The sequence below is a fragment of the Zonotrichia albicollis genome, chromosome 11, assembly GCF_047830755.1.
Source record: "Zonotrichia albicollis isolate bZonAlb1 chromosome 11, bZonAlb1.hap1, whole genome shotgun sequence".
NCBI lineage: Eukaryota > Metazoa > Chordata > Aves > Passeriformes > Passerellidae > Zonotrichia > Zonotrichia albicollis.
The window spans coordinates 16,133,113-16,156,502 of NC_133829.1; the positions used below are offsets into that span (position 1 = coordinate 16,133,113).

Consider the following 23,390-nt stretch of genomic DNA (forward strand, 5'->3'; position numbering starts at 1 on the left):
CACACACAGATTCACTCAGTCTGAACCATTTCCTGTGCAGTCTGAGCCCTCTCAGACTCCTCAGCTACAAGAGGGCCAAGAAGAAATTCATACAGGAACTTAAAAGACCAGACAGAGGAATCAAGGAAAAAAAGGAGCTGAAACTAAATCAGCCCTTGTCCCCTAAAATACACTACCAGATAGGAATGTATGAATCAGGAAGGCCAAACTACAGCCACCCCAACACTCCTGCCTAATGCAAGCCAAAGTTGATTTATTTTGTTCAGTAAGGGAAGGCACAGACCTACACCACTTGTTCCCAGCTTCAGTGAACCACACAAAATGTGGTGTACTAGACCCTTGCAAGTCTGTGTTTGTTGGCTTTTTGGGGGGAGTGTGGGGATGTGTGAAGTTGGATTTTGTATTTTAGAAAACCCAAACACCACCAAAACTTCATTCACACATCCAAGACCTATTACAGACTGTGCAATTCAAAAAGGTCACTTGAATTGAAGGTTTCTAGAAAAAACTGATCCACAGCAGTTAAAAGCTGGGCTTTGTATAGAATATAAAAAGTTGTAAAATACTGAGTCGTTTTCACATTCCAGACAAATATTCTGCTTTTTAAAGAGGAAACAGACATCCTTCATTGACATGCAAGTACTGTCAAGTCATCTGCACTTCAAATCCATGTCTTCCAGCCAGATTAACAAGCACTGTTATTTCCCCCAAGCAATCCTCATTTCGAAGGGGCACATGCAGGCTCATGGCTGGAGTTTCTTCTGCCTTGCAGCTGCTAAGAGCTGACCACCTTTTTAAGCATCCTTAGCCTTATTCTGTGCAACACAGATCTGTCATACAACCTCTCCACACTGGTTTTTACAAGCCAGGGTGATCTCAATCTTATTAGTTCCACATTTACAATCTGCAATACAATATGAAGACAATCAAATGCAGTGAGCAGGCTTGCTGCCACACCTGGGAAATGTGATGCCACAGTCGGGAGGTCTCTGGGTTGAGGCACATGCTGTACTGAGAATGAAAATCTAAGTCCCAAGGGAGTATCACTGAAACCCACCTTTACAAGTTACCAGAATTCCACAGGTACACTTCTACAGCAGTGTAACAGCACTGAGAAAAATCCTCCAATAAACCACACCGGCCTCAGCAGTGTGCACACATTAGAATTTTCTTTTTCTGAGTGATGTTTCTTCAGTTACTTGAGATTATCTTGAGGTCAGTTCAGCTGAGCATGTCTGCTTTGTACATAAGCAACTGGTAAAAATTCTGAGCATTCCTGGCTTCTGCAAAGGAGGAAGAACCTGAAGACACTGAAAGTAGGGCAGTGACTAAGTATCTGAATAATGCAAGACACACTAAAACATAATTGACATACAGCAGTTACAGTAAAGCTGTTCATTACCCACTGTCTGGAGGCAACAGATTCTTCCTTAATTGTATGCACAAGATGTTAACTTTCCATCAAGTTCAGCGAAGTTTGTTGTTCTGTGTTTCACTGCTGTTGTTTCAAATAAAAAGAACAAACACAACACAATCAGGTTTCCAGCAAACCATAAATACAGATCTATTGAAGTGAAGCCACCCAAAACTGTTGTTTTCACACAGTTTGTGTATCCAGCACACCCAGACTCCATTGGACCAAACACACTGGAATCTTAAACAAAAAACAAGACATGTTTATAGGGAGGATATACAGAGATTTATTTAATCAGGTTTATTATTTACAGTTGAGATCACTTTCACATACTACTTGGCTACTCTACATGGCTACATTGTTTCCAAACCAATTGAAGGTCTACAGTCTAACAGTTCACTCAACACATAAAACGCTCTTCATAGAAAAATGAAATATTTCATTATAGAACAGTAGTGCATACATTATACTCCTGAAAAGCCAGCTTGTATTTTAAACCACTAATGTTTAAAAGACTGGATCTCTGAAGGTCAGAATTGCAGTCACATAATCCTAAAATTGGTTAGTTTTTTTCCCTACAATTTCTTTATATATAAAGTATACTGGACTTAAGTGTTTTTCTCTTTTTTTAAAAGTGACACTGGTGAGGGGCAAGATTAAAACATTTTTTTCTTCTCAAATTAAATACAGCTGGCTTCCTTTGTACAACTTTGGCCAGAAAAGTTCCATGTAGTGAAGGTTTAAGACTTCCTCTATATATGCAAGAATCAGCCAGTTAATGCTTAGAGGTAATCTACCAAAGTAGGCACACATCCTTTGACTTTCATATCAACCAAATTACACTTAACTTGCAAATGGTTCTGAAATTAGAAAGTTTACTAGCATACTAAAACATTTAGATACATGAATAGCTGGCTAAAACAGTGAAAGTCACAGGTAATTCTATGGGTTGTGTAAAGCTGTTGTTGCCCATCACCAGTGCACAGTGCGGCTGCCCTCATGTTTGAAAGGTGTGCTTGGAATAAGCTGGGGCAAGAAAGCTATGGAAGAAAACCCGGCCCATTCACCCTCCAGGGAACAGGGGGAAGATTGAACTGCATGTTGGAATTCTCTTCTAGGCATAGGTTCCACCAGCAATGAGCAGCTCGTAGGCAGGATCCCGACTCCTCCTACATAGAACTATACAGGCACACAACATGCCCAGAAGCTGGGGAGAAAAAACAGAGAACAAGCTTGAGAACAAGGGAAATCTTCAAGACTCAGCCTCAGCACAGACTGCCAGCATGCTTCAAGACTGGAACCAACAAATAGCAACAAACCACCCTTCCTGAAAGAGCCTCCACTCCTGCTGGGAACTCCTAGGGCCACAAGCTTCAGCCTCATTTTCTTACAGGATTACCTTGGACATCAAAAACAAGACTTTTTTTTGTCAGCCATCTTCATTCTGCCTCAGTAATTCAGATTCAGATGGAAGAAACTCCTGATGTTTTTTAATGAAAGGTACAGATGTTTAGGTACCATATCTGGTATGGAAAACTCAAGCGCAACTCAAATGCATTGGCTTAACTGCTATGATGAGAATGGGCTTTAAAAAGAGATTTCATAGAACTATCTCTGTGAACATGACATACTAACTAGAAGGCTTAGATCTAAAGCAAATAATTCTCTTTTAGTCATGTTAAAATTCACAGTACCACAACTGTGCTGGCATGCTTCCCATGATTTAGAGTATGATCACCCTATGTCCACTTACAAGATTTAAACCATGTGAATAATCAGGGATACAGGACATGGTATTTTAAAGAAGCTGTATGTTTACTTAAGGTAGAATAAGACTGTACCAACAAAAAAATAGCAGGTATAGTGTTGGTAATGTTCTCTGGTTTACAATAACTGGCAATAGCTTCTAGTAAAGTGTGAGATTGTATTGATTTGGTTGTATGCATTGAAGTTTATTCACAGATGCAAATACTTCAGGAGGCTCCTGTCCTATCTCTGGATTATAAAGCACCACTCTGAACACAACTTGATTTCTTAAAAAAGAATCCACTCCAAAAAGACACCACAAAAAATCCCCTCAGACAGAAAGCAAACTAGAATTAAATGGGTGAACACACAAGTGCAGAATTTCCTCTCTGATACAGCAAAAGCCCAGTGAAAGTAGTACTGGGACAAAAGGAGAATTACTGACCTTTTAAAAATGCAGGCCAATGCAAACATCAGATGTGTAACATGTTTTAAAACTACATGATGGTACACACATTATAGTACTCCAGTCTGCTGACAGACTGAAAACAGAATGTTGAAGAATCCTAAATCTAAATATGCAGTGGTTAGGAAGAGGCATGATGAAATTCTAGTATGAGCTTTTAATTTCCTGGAAAGGAACAAGCTGTAAAGATCAATGCTCTTCCTTGTCTGCAGTGCATTATCTGCTCTGGATCTATAGCAGAAACCAGCTCAGGTTTAAAAAGCATTATGGAGAGTAACACAGTTTGGTACTTGAGCTGTTGTTAAAAACAGCAACTTTCTTCACTCAGGTGGTTCCAGCTCAAAGACTGACTCCTAAATATATTATCAAAGAATCATGGAATGGTTTGGGCTGGGACAGACCTTTAAGGGCCACCCAGGCAAGCCCTTCTGCAACAAGCAGGGACATCATCAGGGTGCTCAGGTTCATAAACTTGTGTCAGAGCAAGAGGAACAAGTCACATGGGAGAATGACTGGTCATGGACACAGCCCCTCTCAGTGAGGAGGGAAGATGTACAATGAAACCCACTTCAGTTACACTTGTAAAATGGAGTTATGGGAGCTGCCAGCAGCTACAGAACTCTCAAGAAGGCTCACAGCCTGCAAGTACAAGAACTTCTCTGCTGTTCAAAGCCAGGATAAAATGAGAAGTGTGATGCAGAGCAACACCTCCCTCAATCCTTTGCTAGAATTCATTCTAGTCATGTACATCAAGTGAATAAAAACAGATCCAGCACATTTGCAGCTATTTGCACAAGGACAAGCCTGTTCAATGACTCCCTTGAGATATTTAATTTATATACAGTTGTGTGAAAGCTCAAACATTCAGGTACTACAGTAAAACCCCATGCAATTAACTTCAGAGTTCCTATTTAAACCATTTCTATCCTTTAGAAGGTCTCTGAGCATATTCCTAGAATTCACTATAAACAAAGTGACTCATATCAGTGCACTCTACAGACATTATTTATTATGTCATTTAAAAAATCCTAGCACCTCTAAACATTTCAAGGCATTTGAGTCTGTTTCTTTGGTTGCTATTTAATATTGTGAACTGCTATTTTAGACATCTGTGTTGAGGAAGGATCCATCCATCCTCCTCTTCAACAGCATTCAGGGAAGTTTAAACACCTCCTGCATTCAGGAGGTTTGTTTAGTTTTTTATTAATTTTGGCTTAAATTTCCCTGCTAGCAATAACTACATTCAATCTTTCCCCAAACTAATTTTGTACAAAACCTCCTTGGCTGTATATACAGGTGCCCTTTGTAAATGATCACCAGCCACAAAAGCTGTGTCTCCACTCCCTTCAGTTTGCCTCCTAGCTATTAATAGTTCTGTGCTGTCACTGTGGCTGGGACCAGGGAATTATTGCACACTGGAAGATCCCCATGGTAACTGAAACATGAACATACCAAAAATTGCTTCTATGCAGAAAAGACTAAGTTGTTAATAAATTTCAAGCTGTGCAAAAATACTCCTCTCAGTCTTTTAATTTTAAAGCAATTACTGAAGGTTAAATTTGTTGACTATAGGCTACCAGAGGTAATGAACTTTGAGCAGCCTCATTGCATAACAAAATAATCTGTTCAGAGGGGACTGTGCAGCCAGCACAGGGAAGGTAGCAAAATTCACAAATGTAAGAAAAACAATCATTCCTCTAAGTTCACAGGGTATGACCCAAGTTGCAGCCATGTGCTGAAGTTTACATTCTATCTCCCTTTCACTTAGCCCACAGACCATCCTGCTGAAAAGTGAGCCAAGTACATACTTGAATTCTGTATGGCAAAGACAAAGATGTCAGAGCTTATGTCTCAATTTCAGGAGATAAATAATAGAACATTTTGAACAGGAGGGTGCAAGCAGCCACTGCAAGCATGTCCAACTCTGGGCCAGGGCCAGAAAGGATTCTAACTGTGCTGCATTTTGGGGCAGGCCTGTTCATCAACCTGCAAACTCCAGAATTAATCATAATGCCTCCTCTTGGCATTCTCCTCAGCCAGTTTCATCTGATACACTTTTTTCCTGACATATAAAAATTTTGTCAGAGTAACTATGGCTGTGGTAGGACATTAATTTTCAGTTCACAAATACATTTCATTGTTCAAGCAGATCAAGTATTGCTTTAACAACTCAAGATTTAAGGAAGAAAATTAAAACTATACCTTCCCTTCAGGAGACTGAGCACAGATCTCACGAAATTTGAAGTTCCACAGCTGAAGCAGTCTGGGTCTGAACAGTTCAACATGACTGTATACAGTACTATGTGTACATCCTTGTAACACTGAGGCACAGAGGGAACCCTCTTTTCACAAGACTCTTTGCAAAAGATTATTTACCTTCAAACATACAATCCAGCTCAAATGCTGCTTTTGAAAACAAGAGTGCTTACACTGTCAGACTTGACAGGTATGTTTTCTGAATTCAAATGCTATTAAGAGCACTAAAGTAACTTTGAAGTTAGTTTTTAAGTCTCCTGGGATTCAGCACATGTACTACATTGCTCAGAGACCATAACATAGGCACAGACTGAAAATAATGTTATGAATGTACTAAGTGTGCCAGTTGATGAGCATTTAAAATTTCAATTTTACAAATATGTTTGGGAGACAATTTTAGTCTTTTTTCTTCCTTAAAATTTAATAAATACTAATATATACATTAGTTTATTTTCTCAGTTACCTTTTTATGACCAGGGTAACTGTAACAAGGTTCATGGAAGAGTGTGCAGTTTAGAGCCTCTCTGGTCAAGACCAAAACCCAAGAAATCTTCAAGACACACAGCAAAGCTCAGTTGCACACGAGCAGAGCACACTATCAAAAACCTTGGTGCATCTCCTACGTGGTCCTGACATTATTTATACACCATGAAGCATAGTTAAGATAATGTACCTCTAAAACATCATGAAAAGTGAGCTGTTTAAAAGTTGGAAATTAAACACTATGCAAAATCCTCAAGTTTTAAATGTCAGAGGACATTTATGATACTTAATACCTAGATAATTAACTTTGCACAAAATAATGTACCATTTCCATCAGAGTGGATTACTGCATGTAACACTGACTGTTCAGCTCTAACAGAACATATCCCATAGCAGTGGGAAGTTCTGTATTAAAGGGTAATATCTGTATGTGCATACCTGTAGTTATCTGTACTGCAGTTTAGATCTAATCTGAAAGAAGTTAACAAATAAAGAACATTCTCTTACCTGAATAGCAGCAAATGCTAGTGCTGCCCAGATGACATACATCATGATCTCCTGCAGCTTCTTGACAACCAGAGCTTCACACCCCTGAAACAAGTAGGCTTCTTATGTATCAATCTGAGAACCATGTTTAGACACACCAAAAACCCCCAAAAGCATCACATAGGGCAGAAAGATAATGCTAATACTAAAAAAAGTAATTGCATGAAAATTACTCACAGATGAAAAGAGGAGAGAGAGGATTAACTACATCTACTTTCTGTTAAAGCAATTACACCCAAGATTTGATTTCTCCCAAAGAAAATGAATTGTGGCTGTGTTAGCCACCATTGTGGCTGCCTTACCTCTGAATAAAGGTCCATGGGGCGGGTCAAACTGCCAGTGCAATTGCTGAGGGCTGCTTTGCAACAGCTGAGGGGCACACTGTTGTTTTTAGTTTGTTTGAACCAGATAGTATTCTCCCAGTCTGAATAGTTATGGATCCCACAGCAGCGCAGCTGGAAAATCAGACAGGTAAAGCATTCAATTCTAACTGCAATACCAGGAGGAGAAGCATATCATGTTCCACTGCAGAAAAACACTTAAGTACTATGTATTTGAATACAAGCACAGATTGAGATATAGCTAATGATGTAAAAATATATCTCCCTCACAGCAGTAATATTAATTTTAACAAAGCTGAACTATTTGTTGTCCATTCAGCAATTTCCTAGACTTGTCAGAGTGGAGGAAGGACATCTGCACAAGCAGCAGAGCAGCAGCATCTGTGTTTTGAGGACAGGAAGGAGTGGAACACTGGCCTGTGTGTTGCTGTCTCACCTGCCTCTGTACATAGTCAATGGCACGGCTGGCGGCGTCGGGGTTGGTGCCGTTGTATCGGTTGTACACTTTCCGAATGCTGTGATCGACTTCATCCTCCACCTAGCAGGGGCAGGAAAGCAGCTGCATGAGCTCACCAGCACAGGTTAGGGAACATCATTTTGCTTCCAGCTACAGCATTTCAGGAAACCAAGGTAACTCCCATCATCTGAAATCAGCGTAATTCCGTGGTACAGCTTCCTAAAGTTCCACCCTGCCTTTTGCTAAGATGTTGCCAGCTTGCAGCTACAGGAGAAGGAAAACCCAGGCACAGCTGCCTTCCAGATCTTAGGCAAAGTAGCTTTGCACTGTCTCTCAGAACAGGAACAGCTTTTCCTGTGACACCATGGAAGAGGTTTCATGAAGTTAAGGGCTGTCCATAAGAACATGCACTCACCTCTCTACTTCAAGGTCCCAAACCAAAACCATTATCACCACCTGGGCTAACCCATTCCCCTTGGGACTATGAGGATATTGGGATCAGAAGTTACCAAGTCATTCCACCCACTCTTTGGGCTGAAGCACAGGTAAATAAATGCTCAAAGATGCCTTCTGGCTGACCCTACAGTGACCAGGCTCTGTTCAGCCCCAGGCTCCAGGGCTTCCCAAGGAGCAGTACACTGTGTATAGCAACATTTACTGCAATAGGTTTTAGACCTACTGTAACTGAGTCAAGATGCTGTCAGGTACATGTGTTTGATATAGATGCCACTCAAGAACCATCACTTGTCCCCCCTAAAGGCATGCTATGATGCCTGGTTTGGAGAAAATCTTACTAGAACCTTTAAAATACTATATATTACTGTAAAATATGACTTAAATAATACACAGTTTAGCATAGATAAACATTTCTGCAATTTTAAGATTAGCTCTGATTTGATTTTTTCTATCACATTCGACAGGAATTATGTGCAAGGAATGCAATTTTAGGACTGAGCACTAAGCATGCATATTCTTCAGATTTGCAAGCTACAGTAGGAAGGTCTTGTCAACACATCATTCCTTTAAATACTTCAATGGAAGATTTTGATGCAGCAGTAGCACAAGCTGAATTCCAGCACCACCCCCTCCTCAAGAATGCTGCCTATTTCAAGACAGGTATGCAGAAAAGCCAATTTAGCCTGCACAGGCAACTCATTTCAGACCAGTTTAAAATCAATTGTTTGATGATTTAACTAATTTGCTTTACAACTCCAACTCATAACAAAACAGCTGTTCAACTTGTCATATACATTTTAAAATCATTGATTTCAGTGCTTGTTTATGCATAATTTGGCTTGCAGTTCATTCAGGGCAACATTATGCCAGAAATCCCTGCAAATTCCTTAAGATTCAAAGAGAAATCACAAGCTCTAGTTAACTGGCAGGTTTAGTGAACAATGAAGAGAGTGAACCCCTCCATCCAGAGGAAAAAAACTTGCAGATCCTCAAGCAACCAAGCCTGTTTAATCCCTACTGGCACTTCCAAAAAGTCTGACTTTTCCAGCTAAGGACCAATGCTGGAAGGCTCTGCAGCAGCTCAGCCCATCTCAGCAGGGCCTGGGCACGTTTCACACAGTTCTGAAAGAGTCTGAACAGGATCAGCACACAGGTTTACAGAGGCATGCTGGAAAATTCAGCAATTTTAAGATCAATAACGGGATCTTAAGAGAGCACAGTGCCACTTCCTTGAGGCATTATGCCCAATGTAACAACTGCTACGACTTTAATCTTTCCTTTTGTTTGCAAGTTTGTAAGGTGAACACAAAGTACTTCTAACATGATTCAGGTGCCTTTAGAAAAACCAAAACAAGGCTCCCACAAATGTGTACACACCATCTCAGAAACAACAGACCAAAATTAACAAACCATAAAGCTGACTTATTTATCCTGGCAAAAATAATCAGAATGGTAAGCACACTTCCCCTCCCAGCTCACTGGTAAGAAATTTATTTCTGTTGCACTTGAAACAGTAGTTTAAGATGCTAGATACTGTAGGGTACTAGAAAATTGCCATCGTTAGTAACAAAACCTGTCTGTCCTTTCCAAAGATTTAAGGCTCAGTTTTCAAATACTGACTTCCACAAACAGCTTAACAGGCTGCCACCAAAACCAGACAACCTTCCCCCTTCTCCCAAGCTCTGGCCCTGCATTACCCACTGCAGTGAAAACTGCATGAGAGCAAACCAAAAAAAGAGAAGCAACAGGAACACAGTTGGGCAAGGCAGATCCCTGCATCTGCTGTGAATACTGCTCACTGAAAATCACCAAGTCCCTTCAAGATGGGACCATGGAAGACAGTAAGGTGACTGCTAGTCCAGATCACATCCAGGGCAGTTCCTGCACATATTAAAGTATTTCTCTGCAAGTACTGAAACAGAAGGAAGCCACTAAGATCAATGTGTAAGAGCCCACTTCCTACTCCCCTGGAATTGTAGGGCTTTCCTCAGTGCCTTCTAAGGCCTACTTCCAGTATAAACTTAAGAATCCCCAGTGATCATCTCAGTTCACTGCCAAGATACCAGAACTCAAAAGCAAAGCATGAGGAAAACATATTCTGAGTTCCAGCATGGCCAGTAGAGCACTTCTGTTGAAGCAGCCTGTTCTAAGTGCCATGCACCAGGTCTGTAACACAAACACTTCGAGGTTGTGTGGTCACTGTTTACTCCAAGCAGCCTTCCCTGGGGCCCAAGCACAACCACCACTTTTACTTCCAAGCTGTTTCCCAATTTGTTCCAGGACAGCAGGAGAAAGCAAAGAGGAGAGAATGCTGAACCTGTGTTGCTCACAAAAGGCCAAAGAAAGAGAAATGGTACTGTAGTTCAGCTTGCTGCTAAGATATCCCTGAGTGTGCTACACTGCAAACATGCTCCATGTCACAGCTAAAATGCCTTCTCTGGTCTTTTTTTTTTCCTATCATACATTATGCTAGAAGAAGCACATCTAATTTCATTTTTTCTGGCCCTGTTTCTTAATTCTATAAACAAACAGTGGGGAAAGTTGTAATTTGTTTAGCTATAATCCCTGTCAACAACCTGAGTAATGCTAGGAAGTATACATTACCACATTCAATCTATTTCATTTTATTATAATGCAGCGTTAGTTTACACACCAAAACACATGACAACACTGAAGTTGCTGCATATCAAAAAAATTTGCTCTATGTTCAAAAATTGCATAGCCTCACTCATTCAAAAAGTAAAAGCATAAACAAATTAGAAGACCATCTGGAAAACGTGAAGGTATAAATTACTATGACTCCCTTCTCCTGTTTAACTGTTAATGATGTGTTCCAGGTAATTTTTTGCCTACAAGACATCTCTCTGCATTCATGTTCTATATTTTAAGGTACTGGAATCACAAATTAATCCACTCAGATGTCTGATTTTAATCCCTTAAGCACCCATTAACAGTTCCACAGAATCAAACAGTAAAGATTACACTTCTGTATTATGGTCAGAATTCACAACAAAACATTACTGAAGCTGTTCTTACCTTTGCTCTGTAAATGTATCCAAGAACCACGACCACAACTTCGGTGATAAAAACCAGGAGCAAGATGATCACAAACTGCAAAATACAATCAAAGGTGTTTGTGCAAATTGTTTCATTCATTTGCCTAATGAAAGGCTCCATGTAGATTTTTCTATTTAAAGTTATTTTTGCTGCAAGGTTTTGATTTAACAGCTAATTTAATGCAGGCACTTAAACTGACCAAATGAGCCCAGAATTCATTCAAGAAACTTTAGTGCTCACAGCTTCACCAAGCAGTAAGAAGCTGCCCAGTCAGGCAAGTCCAGCTGTCATTAGTAGTGAAAATACCATACTGCAGGTCTTTAATCAAGTGGTTCTTTCCATTTTCTTTGTTAGATAAATAGGAATGTCTCATCAGAGAGGCTACCCAGGCAGTTACTTAGAGTGGTAGATGGACTAAGGGAATGTTTCTTCAGATTAAGCTCTGTACAACTGGAAAAGACAGCAAGCTATGCATTTGTCTTGCTGTATTTGAGCACTTTGAAAGAAGTCTACACAGCACTCAACAAAAGAAGCCCCAAACCCTCCTGTGGGGACAATTCAAATACAGCCTCTCCTCTTCCCTACCTAGTTTTCAAGCCAAAATTACAGTTGAAATACCTGGAAACACAGGGCATAAAATACTGCCAACCAAGTGTCCCAAGTAAACCATTAAGAAAATAATCAGGCCTTATGACAACCCTCAGTTACCCTGATGCAAGACACTTAAAGAAGGCTCCCGAATCACTTCTCTCCCTCCAATTCAGCTTTTCAACCACAACAGATAAAAGTGAGATTTAAAAACTGTTATGACTTAATCATATGGTTTTACACTTTTTAATGAGATTACCACAGTTCTAAAAAAGGTAAAACTGAGACGCCTTCTGCTGCTACAACTGTTTCATTTAACACCTTTATTCAGAACAGAAAATTGAAATAAGACATTCTTAAAAAAATGAAGCAGATAACTTTTAAGGCCATAAAGTGAAAACTTCAAGTAATATTTTAGGAGTTTATTAAGAGAGAAGGCAGGCAAGTACACACTAAGGCTGTGCAGGAGCTGTGCACTCACCGTGGCCAGGCCGCAGCGGCTCTCTCGGATGGTGGCGCAGCAGCCGATCAGGCCGATGATGAACAGCAGCGTTCCCACAGCAATGATGATAACAGCTGGAATGAGTGTGTACACATCTTCAAAGAAGTGATCATAGTCATCATATGTGATGAACACATAGGCTCCAACGTAGCACAGGATGCCTGCTGCTGCCTAAACAGGCACAAAAACATGCTCAGTTCCTTGGAACACCAAGCCCTTCCTTCAGCAAGGTAATAATTATTTTAACAAACACAATAAAATAGTGTTCCTCAGAAATTTTGCCAGTTACAAGCTATGACTTACTGTTACAATAAAATAGATGTACACATTGTGTACTAGGGAAAGATGAACTGTTAGAAACAGCAGCATTTCTGAAGGGCTCACAGAACTGGAAAGATCTGATTCCAACCAGAAGGCAGGCAGAAACAAATGCAAACCTCCAACTACTAAAAGGCAGAAGCAACTACCTACAGAAATGTACCATAAACCTGCAAAATCAATGTTCTCAGGATTGTTGTACAAAATGGTCCTTTTTAAACAAACAAAAAGTACACTTAAAGTTACTGCAAAATAAGCCCTGTAGGATGAATCTCTAACTATACACATTTAAACAGCTCTCACATGCATCTGCCATGACCTTGCCTCCCTTACAGTTACAAGGATCCCAACACATCAATGCCTTCCCTATCTTTTAGCTGAACAGAGCTAGTGAGAGACAACTGTTGCTTGAGGAGCCAACTAACACACATTTATTTTTAAATACAAGGCCTTTATCAGTTTGTGCTGTACAAATACCTTTTCTAACCACCCTCACACTTGCTGCAGAACGAAATATCAATTTGCAGTGGTGGACAATATAATCTGAATGTTTCATGACAGGCTTTTCCAATGCCCCAGTAGAAGGCTGAGCTAGAACAATGCACCCAGCAGATGCAATGGCTCGGCTGTGAGCTGGGGAATTTCATTCTGCTGTGAAGGGGGATGTCCCTGTTGCAAACCAATCCATGGCCTGGGCACCAGAGCTCTCTCAGCTGGCAGGTGACACAGGGCAGCTCCAGTGTGAGGGAGAACACTGCAGGCTGCCCCAGCCAGTGCTCCCACTCACTGCCTCACACCTACCCCCTCCCTGAAGGGAAGAGGAGGGCAGGCACACACACAGCAGCTTCCAGGAGCTGTAATACTGCAAGGCTGGATTGTGCTGGGGTACAGTCAGACTCACTCCATATTTCAGTCTAGGGGGACATCACTTAGCCCAGCTGCCTGCACAAAGCAGGCTCGACAATGAATTCAGACCAGGCTGCACAAGACTTTGTCACAAGTCTTGGAAGCCCTCCTTGGGAAGCCTGTTCAGTGTGGCACAGAACAAGACAAGCCCCAAGACAAAAGGCATCCAGGATCTGCCCTGTTTGCCACCACATACCAGATGTATTGCAACATTACTGCAACTCCTTTCTATAAAACAATAGCACACAACCACTACCAGAACATTACTTCACGTATGGAATATTCCCTGCAGCACTTTGCTACAGAAACACTATGTCAAAGAAAAAGATATTAAGAGCCAGCTGAAAAATATCATTATCTGCATGGATCTGAGCAATACATTTGACCTCTCCACCTCTCTTTCTGCAGCAGAATTGTGTACTCTGCAGGAATCTCAAAGGCACCCAGGAGGCTCACATTCATCCAATAGAAGGTGCTATGTACATATAAGGAGAGAGAAAACTGAAAATTCAGTCACAAAGACCAAGAGCAAGACATCTTTTCCAGACAAGAGTGAACAAGCTATTGCAGAATCACCCCCTTGCACAGAAGATGCTGAAATGCTAATCCATCCATGCAAACCCTGCCATAGGAGGTACAACATGGCAAAATGCAGACACACACTTTCTGTACACAAAGCAAAGATTCAAAGTGGTGTCACTAAACAATGGAATTACATTAACTGTTGCCTAGCAATGAAGCCTGTGAATGGCAGGCCAGTGATGTAATCCCCTATTTCTAAGAACTAAAATGCTTGATAGAAATATGGTATGTTACAAGGTAGTTGATGAAAACCCACAGCTGTGGATGGCATCAGGCAAAGAATATATACCACAAAGCTGAAATCAGAACCATTTGTTAACTCCTTTGTCCTTCTTTTGTTGGAATTTAATTGGCTTCCTCTTTGTTTAAGAAAAATCTGGATCACAAACTGCATAAGCACATGCATTTGAAGAATGCATGTATTTGAAGTAAAAGGAGATTAGCCTTAAAAAAAATCAAATCTGTCTACAGGTGTTATCTTTCCTTCCCTACTTCAAGAAGCACATGCATTTTAACAAACATTGCTTTTGCAGCCTTTAGACAGATTAAAAGCTGCCTGCTTTGAATACTTCATTAAATCCCTTCCACACATGGTACAAGAATGACTAATCATCCATGACAGCATTTAGGTTTTACTTTTGAACAATGTCAAGGAACTGGTGTTTGTGAAACAGACACTGCCTCTGTGATGAAGTGACCACACTCCTCAGAGCTACTGCTGCTACCTCTTCAACAAGTAACCTGAGGGGGGGAAGGTCCTGAGAGCAGAGGCACCTGCTGGGGCTTGCACAAGGTTTAAAAGCCATGAAGATTAGAACTCCTTCCCCATGTACCACAGCTGAACTGGTTTTGAACAGGTGCAGGACTTAGTCTGTCACAGAACAATGAAAACAGCAACACTACCAGGTTATTTACACATAAGCTGGAGATGACCTCCCTTCCCTTTTCCTTTCACATCCAACCATGGCACTGTTTATTTCAGCCTGCTCTACCCCAGCACGGAGAGATCTCAAGTGCCTTAGCTGGGATGACAAAAGTGCTTTTGAAGCAATCCTTTTTGCTCACCTTTTGATGAATTTCTCCTACTACCTCTGGCTTGCATCACTGCAGTGTGCATGTCAGCAGTGTGCAAGAGGAGTGACACCAAGGCAGGACAGGCACAGTCCCTGTGCTGGCTGCTCAGAGGGGTTCAGGCACGGGCACTGCACAGGCCCGAGGTCCCTCCCTCCTCAGGGCTCAGCAGCCCAACAGGAGGTCTGAGCACACACTACAGTGTCAGCCACTGATATAAATAACCAACACTGGGACAGAGAAGACAGTTTTAACCACACAAAGTGTGCAGTTTATGTTGACCAGGGCTGCACCAGTTAAATGCACATTTATTACCTGTGTCAAACCAAGTACAAAGTTGAATACATGTGTTTTTAAAAGAAAAAAAAAACAACCCCAAACCAACTGACTGTCCCCACCTAAAACCACCCAAAATAGTACCATGCGCTGAAGCCATCCATCTCAAAATAGGAATCACCTAAGGAACTCAAAGTCTATATAGACACAAGGATAACTTTAAAAAAAAAATCAAATAACCTAGATCTCAATGCTTACCATCCTGCAGAGTAAATAGAAAATCTGCAAAGTCCAACCTTGCTCAAGTCAAAGACAAATTAATATAAAGCTACTGTGTTTGCAATCATGTACTTCCTATCACTAAATGGAAGCCAAATATATGAACTGCACACAGTTCAAACAAGTCTTTGATAAACAGGGCTTGAAGGAAGAATTCTCCAACTTAATCTGCTCAATGCTCTGAATAGATGGCAGCAGTTGCTGAATGTGTGCCAGGTAACATGCACGCTCCAGGGACAGGACTGGTTATTCAGCATTCACACATCCTTTTACAGCTGTCTGCATCTAACTCATGGTTCTCAGCCTAAAGCAGCACAGCCTTATTTTGGGATGAATTAACCTTTAAAAACACTGATATAAAAGTACAATCAATGAACACAGCTCATTGCAAAAGAAGTTGTTTCACAGACACACAGATCTCTCACAGTTCAGAAAAGGATAGGTTTTACTGCTTTGCCTGGAACCTCTATGGAGTTATTAAAAGCTCAACAATTATGCACAGAACTGGAGGGAAAACTGGAAGATCCTAGGACACAATGATAAGCATCACTCAACACATTCTGGGAAAGCTCAGTTAAAAATGGAGGTTCTGTGAGCAGTCTTTGTGCTGCTGTGACACAGCTTCTTAAGCTCATGGCCACTTCTCAAAGTCAACTTTCACCTCCCACCAGCCCTGAGGCGAACAGGGCTGTGTACACTGGCCAGCTGCACCTTGAAACAGTCTCAGGGGTTTAGTTTGTTTTCCAAGCAGGCTGCAAACACACACCAAGAACTGTTTTCATGATTCCAGTAATGCTCACACACTGCAGCAGTTTGAAAGCCAAAACTGTGGCTACCTAGGATAATGAGTGTAAGATATTTAAACTTGTTCCACTGATCATTTATTTATCAACCATGGACACTGCAGCTTCATTTACACCAAATTCTTCCTTACACTACCCTAATAATGTTACTGCCAAAGAGATCTGATCAACACTACTTACATGTTCATACTTTTACTTTTCACCTTGCTATGGCATTTTCTTCACTTTGGGACCCTAATAGAACACACAGCAGAAGTTCTGCATTTCTTTTGTGGTACTGTTTGAATTAACTCGGCCAAAGAATGGTATTTGTCCCTTCAGAGTCTATGTTTTATCCACTGTTTTAAGAAAAACACGCTCTCTGAGCAAGAAAATGAAGGTAGCAGCAAAGTACTGTATCTTGGGAGAACACACACCTGATATTCAAGGTGTGAATGCTCCTCTTAGGCAAGAAGAGTATTTCACATTTCTTGTAAAGGTGCCCTTCCTACTGCTGCCAGCTTTGCCACTGCTGACTGGTGAATGTTGATAGCAACACAGACACCACTCCAAAGCAATTATTCATTTCACTATGGAAATATCTTTCAAGCATGGGATTGTTAACTGCACCCATTGATATATTCTGACAGACCATCTGCATCATCTTTGATAAAAAGAACCTAAGGATAAAGTGAGAGAAAAGCTTTCTACACTAACAAACCCTCAGCTTTTCTGCCTGGATCCTGTCCTAGGACAATTTTCCCAACATGTTTATTGCTTTCCTCATGTTAAATGTGAGTGTGTCTTTGTTCTCACTACCTTTCTAACACGTTTTGTAAAAAAACAAAGCACATGTCAACTCCAGGAGAGATTTTTGGGAGTTTACAGTTATATCAGTTCCATCCTTTCTAATCCTTGCTTTTGTCTATGCACACCAGCTCCTGAACATTTCCTACCCACAAGCAGAACGCTGGTATTGTGGTCTGTCTCCAGATTTTTGGGCTTCTTAAAACAGTACCTAAATAAGTGAGGTTTTTCCACATTTCTCCGTTATTTGACTTCTAGGGTATTTCAGACATTTTTTGGTTCTTTCCAACACTAGAGTACTCATAGCCTGATTACTGTCATAAAAATTTGTGTCATCCCATTCTTTTTAAGTCTTCCTTTTAACTTTCTGTTCTTCAAAATTTATTTCCTTAACCTCAGAGGCCCAACAGGATCTCTCTGGGGTTTATTTCTCTCGTAGTCCTTTCAGCACTTCACTGCTGTGTATCTCTCTCCACTCCCCTCCCAAACAAACCCACACCCATACTTGATATTTCCTCTGGTTCCTGAAATTGATGCATAACCAGTTTAGAACCCAATGGTTTCCTGACACTCTTATCTTTGGTCTCAACAGCAGGAATTTAACTTCAACACTGAGCTCTGTCTTACAAAGAGTTGAAAGACAGCAATTCCATTCAGCTCTGTAACACAGTTAAAGCTACCTTAAAGGCTTAGAAAACAAGCAAGCCCTGTAAAATCCAAGCAAGCCAGACTGCTCTGTCTGTGCTAGCCACACTCAGTTCTGCAGCTCCTGAACACCTCACATTCCAAAGCTTTTCAGGCTAAAGCAGAAGGCTGAGCTAGGCTGCTTCTGCATTCAGCATTCCATATTCCAAGTGCAAGATGTGGAGCATCTGAGTATTCCACCTCTAGAAGCCAGGCTAACAACACAGCCATTCTTTTACACCTATTCAGTCAGCAGGGCTGTAACCTGAGCCGGTGCTCGACTGTTCCCAGGTTCCTTGCTCTGCAGGAGAACAATGATGAGCACTCTGTGCGTCAAAGTTCAGGTAAAGTGATATTTCAGTTTCCCTGTATTATTCAGAGGTATCACATTTAGCTTTGCAACTTGGTTTTGTTAGGTACTAGACCTTTTCAGCTCAAGTCCAGATGCCAAAAATCCTGAAAAATCCCAGGCAAAGACCTGAAACTCATCCTGTAAGGAAACAAGAATGACACTACCATGTTGTTTAAAAGCAAATCAAAGTATTTAATACTAAAATTCAGGACCTGGGCCATGTTTGCTATCTGAAAATTCATATTCAAATATGGTAAGAAAAATTACTCAGAGGGTACAACACTCGAGAGTTTTCAATATTTAATTTTTAATTAAAAGAACTGATTTTTTTAATGCACAGGATTCCAAACCATTATACAATCCTGAAGAATACACTCTCTTCATACTACCACAGTGGCAGAAGCAGAAGATGTTACATTTTTACATCCAGAAGCAACTGGATGTAAACTGTCTTTTCAAAACAAAAGGGCTTTGGACAAGTAATCCCTGTGAAGTTACCTTCTGGATTATCCATCAATTACAGTCTTTGATCACCAAAGAACTCTCAAGAAATTTGTTTTGAAGTCCAGAACAGTTTGTATTTTCAAGCTCACAACAAGCTGGAGAAATTACTGGGCTTATTGCTATGTGTAAGAAAGTGAACTTGAATCTTCCTTTCTACTACTAAATCTGAATGAATTTTCCCATAGCTTCATTTTATTATTTTTTTCCTACCAGAAATCCCCAAACACATTACATACTCATTGCCTGCTGCAGTTCCTCTAAGAAAATCCTCCATTTCCCCATCCTTTGGGCACTGCATTGTGGTGAGCACAGATCTACAAAGCATTTGTGCTCTACAATCCCTCTAAACAATCATACCAAGAATGTTTTATACCAGCTTAGTCAAATGAACTGTTAAAGTAATGATTTCAAGCCAGCTAAATACTACAAGAACTTAAACAGTCTGCAACTACTGAGTTGCAAGTATTGTAGGAGCAGAGCTCATTCCTTTTCTCAAGGAGGACTCAGAGGTGAGAGATAAAAACCCCAGCAAGCACAGGATATCTGGAACTGTTTTAGCAGAGCAGGCTGTCAAAGCACATACATTCCTTGGGAATATAAAATAGATTCCCTTTTCCCACATGGAACTCTGAATATTTTATCATTCTTTCCTAGGAACTAAACTAAGACTGAAAACATTTCCTTATTATTTTTGTCTTCATCTCCTCTTCACACTGGTTTCAACTGAATTATGCAAGTCACACCATGAAGTCTTAAATTAAGGGCACAAAAATAAACACATCTGACAGCAGTCTTTAGGTATTTGTTCCAGGTAAATATATTTCTTTCTCTTTCAAAATTATGCAGACCTTAGGAGGTGTCCTGAAGAACATGCTCTTCTCAAATACCTTACTATAATTTTTTTGCAATTAGTTATTATCTACATTTCATCAAGGTAACAAAAAAATCTTGCTGATTAGGAAGATATATGCACTAGAAGTTAGATTACTTCTAAACTGCATAGTCTTTCACATCACACTGAATTGCTATGCAATGGCCTTCCTTAAAGGGCTCAGCATCCCCTAAATGAAGTCACCAGCATCCCCTAAATGCAGTCAGCAGCTGAACAAATAAATCTTGGGCAAACTTAAGGTAAAGGTCAGCTGAAGAACTGGCTTTCCTTTGCCATTAATCACATCTACCCAAAATTTAACTCACAGAAATGAGACACTAAGAAACTACTAATCAGATCAGTACTCCCTGGTCTAAGGAGGGCCACTTTTAACTGATCCTTCACATCCATGCATTTCTTGGTCAAGTATTTTGGACCTTCTACAATCTTTGACAATCACCCAAAACTCAAGCATGTGTTCCACACAAAATTTACACTCTGCTACTCTTTATGACTACAGTCATGATGCTGTTTTCTTACAGAACTGTATTTAAAGGCACCATGGGCACCTACAGGAGATGCACTCAATGCTCAACACTCCTGCAAATACAACTCAAAACACCACACCAAAAACGTGGAAAGGTGAGTAAGGTCCACTCAGCTTTCTGCCTGATAAACTGGTACCTGAACTGCTTTTAGACAGCTTCCACAGCCTATCTTCATTAAGAAATAAAAATCCTGCAGTATTACCAACATGTAGGAAAGTACAGTTAATCTAAGAATTTTACACAGTAGAAAGATGCTTCACAAGACAATAAATGACTTTTTATAGTGTCAACGAAAATTTAACAAGTAGCACAAGACTCTTCAAAGTGAGATGAACTTGGAGAATTGCAATCAGTAGGTGGCAAGTGGCTGTCACCTGTCGGCAAGGTCTGATCTGCCACTTTCAGACTTGAAAGAAATTTGTAAAAGTTAGAACCAAGACTTCAAAGTATAACAAGCATATCTCTATTTCTTCACAGCACTGATAATTTTCTAAACATCTCAGTCGTAAGACAGATATCAAATCTCTCTGAACATTCACATCCTCCCACAAGTAAGAGGCCCACGGGGTGAGGGGGGAAGTTATAACCCACTGCGTAGTCACAACTTGCTGCTCCTACAGGTGACCATGAAGATGCTGATAGCACACAAGACTGATATATGAAACCTTAAAGACAGAGAGTAAATTTACAAAAGCAGCTGAAGGAGATTTCATAGTTGCTTGACCAATTCTAGGCATTTGTCTACTGCCAAGTCTCGGGAAATCCCAACAATCTAATTATCAACATTGGGACTACAGCACAACAAGCACAAGGTTTCTGTAACAGCACAGCAGCACTTACACTGCCAACCAGAAGAGCACCAAATGTTGACATACACAGCTCAGTCAACAACTGAGCTATTGACTCTACCTTGTGAAAGAAAGGAACACCACTGCTTTCTGTAACTCACTTTCAGACAGCCTGCCTTTCTACATGCAGCTGATGAGCTGCAAGGTTGTTCCAACACAAGCAACCCAGCCACTGATGTGCCAAAAAGCTATCAGCACTTGCTGACTTCGTAGGCTGGAGGTGGTTTACAGAACACAAGATTGATGACATTTTAATTTGACGAGAAGCACATCTTATCTAAATACACTCTGCTCATTTTAAATTAAGTCAAGTTTGTCTCAAAAGTAACCAAAAATTGTAAAGCACGAAGTTCAGCATTACAATAAAATACATTTGATCCCACCACTGTACGAGATGAGTAACTGCAAACTCCAACATGCAGCCAAATCACTAAATGCATCAGACAACGAACAATACCTATCACTAAGCTTCTGGAGCAGAGGAGAAACTGCACACGGAACTTGTGCTCATTTACTCCAAACAGAGCCTTATTTATATCAACAACTACAGAAAAACCTGCTTCAAGGTGCCATCGAGAAGGCAACCCACAAAAACTGTGTCCAGTCAAAAACTTTTAAGTACGACGTAGGAGTCGTCAAAGAGCTTTTAAAATGTCACTCGCAAGAATGCGTGTAACAAAAAGCCACACCCAACAACGCAGATTCCAACCTTACTGCTGCACCAAGAGATCGATGTCACTATTTGAAAGATAAAGAGTGGAGCCTGAGCACCTCAGCCAGAATTACAAACTTCTAATCTGCACCACTTATGGCCAAATATGCCTCACCTTCCCTGCTCCTCTCCCAGAAGAGCTGTATAGGCAAACACCGGTAAGAATGCACAGACATGCACTTTCCTTGACCATGAATCATTTCCAGGCACCCTTAAGGAGCATTCCTTTGTAAACATTCAGACAAGAACAGTCATCCTGTAACGCTAGTAAGATATTCCATGACTTTCAATAGTAAATGAAGCAGCTATATATAGCTACACTTCTATGGTCCAACAGCTTGTTACCCACTATTACGTTTTGGAAGATGTAATCCCGAACAGTTGGGACAACAGATATTCTGTTCCTGGAGCTGGGATTAGAGCAGGAAAAAAATGCAGTACCTAAATGCACAAAGGGAATTTTTCAAAAACTACAAACTGTTCTTAATTATGATTTGAGAGTTAATCTGACAAGCCAATTATTACAGTGAATACAATGCCAAGCTAGAGCCTGTTTGTCCATCCTGAAAAAGGTCATTTACAGCAACCTACTGTCCCTCTTTTGTAAGCTTTTGTCTTACTGTCACTGTAGCCGTGGGAAGTTTCAGTGATGCCTACACACTACAAAGCTAGAGGAATACGTGAAGTATAAATAGATAAAGAGCTGATTTTGTGTTACAGCCTCAGAGACATCGGTGCCCACACTGAGCGCTCGGGATGTCCCGCCGCGGACAGCACAACCCGAGATGGCCAAAAGAGCGCTACAAAAACCAAACTGGCTACACAAATTAAACTGCCAGAGACCTGAGAAGCTCAATAATGCAAGAGAGAAATGCTGTACGCGCTTACACAACAGCCTCTACCCCAGGATCCCTAATGCTCGTTAAACCTTCAAGGCCAGGTTCAGCTCCCCCAGCCTGGAACTCGGCAGGAGGACTGTGAGGGAAGGGCAGCGCCCAGTCCCGAACCTCCTTAGCCCGCGAAGGGGCTCGGAACGCCCGTTAAACATAAGGAGTTTAAATACGAACCGAGCCCGTGCGGGCCGGTGCGGAGGAGGGAGGGAGGGCTCCCGGCTCCCGAGCGAGGCCCGCAGCGCTCTCGGGGCCAGGCTCCGACCCGGAACCCCGGAGCCGCCGTCTCTGGCGAGGCGCGGCCAGACTCACCCAGAAGATGAGGTTGAGGAAGACGAGGACGGTCTTGGAGGAGGTGATGCCGCACTGCCCCATGGCGCCGCAGAGCCCCGGCCCGGCCCCGCTCCCCTCAGCGCCGCCGCACGTGACCGCCCGGCCGCGCGGGCAGCCTAAGATGGCGGCCGCTCGCGTCACGTGGCGCCAGGGGGCGGGGGCACCTAAGATGGCGAACCGCTCCCCCTTAAAGCGGTCCCGCCCTCCGGAGCCAGCGCCTGGGTCGTCCCGATAGCGCCTTGTTGTGAGGGGACCGTCAGTGCTGTCCTCCGGCCTCGGAACCCAGGCAGTAGAGTGTAACAAACACAACCTCTG

At 41.4% G+C, this 23,390-nt stretch overlaps 1 protein-coding gene across 1 annotated transcript; it reads right to left on the reverse strand.

The window, feature by feature from the left end:
- Window positions 1–1,676: 1,676 nt before the first annotated feature.
- On the reverse strand, window positions 1,677–23,220 carry TSPAN3 (tetraspanin 3). Its single transcript, XM_074549528.1, has 7 exons — window positions 23,055–23,220; window positions 12,292–12,483; window positions 11,202–11,276; window positions 7,689–7,790; window positions 7,214–7,366; window positions 6,873–6,956; window positions 1,677–2,621 (listed from the first exon to the last, which is right to left on the reverse strand). Exons 1-7 carry the CDS (start codon window positions 23,115–23,117, stop codon window positions 2,529–2,531), a joined length of 762 nt encoding a protein of 253 aa, XP_074405629.1. The 5' UTR covers window positions 23,118–23,220; the 3' UTR covers window positions 1,677–2,528.
- Between the last annotated feature and the right edge of the window lie 170 nt (window positions 23,221–23,390).

Excerpts from the sequence above, each read along its gene's own strand:
- TSPAN3 (XM_074549528.1), bottom strand. The coding sequence starts at position 23,117 with ATGGGGCAGTGCGGCATCACCTCCTCCAAGACCGTCCTCGTCTTCCTC. Across the intron at positions 7,367-7,688 it reads TTGACTATGTACAGAGGCAG|CTGCGCTGCTGTGGGATCCA; the intron begins GTGAGACAGCAA and ends CTGATTTTCCAG. Across the intron at positions 2,622-6,872 it reads TAGCATTTGCTGCTATTCAG|CTTCTGGGCATGTTGTGTGC; the intron begins GTAAGAGAATGT and ends TTTTCTCCCCAG.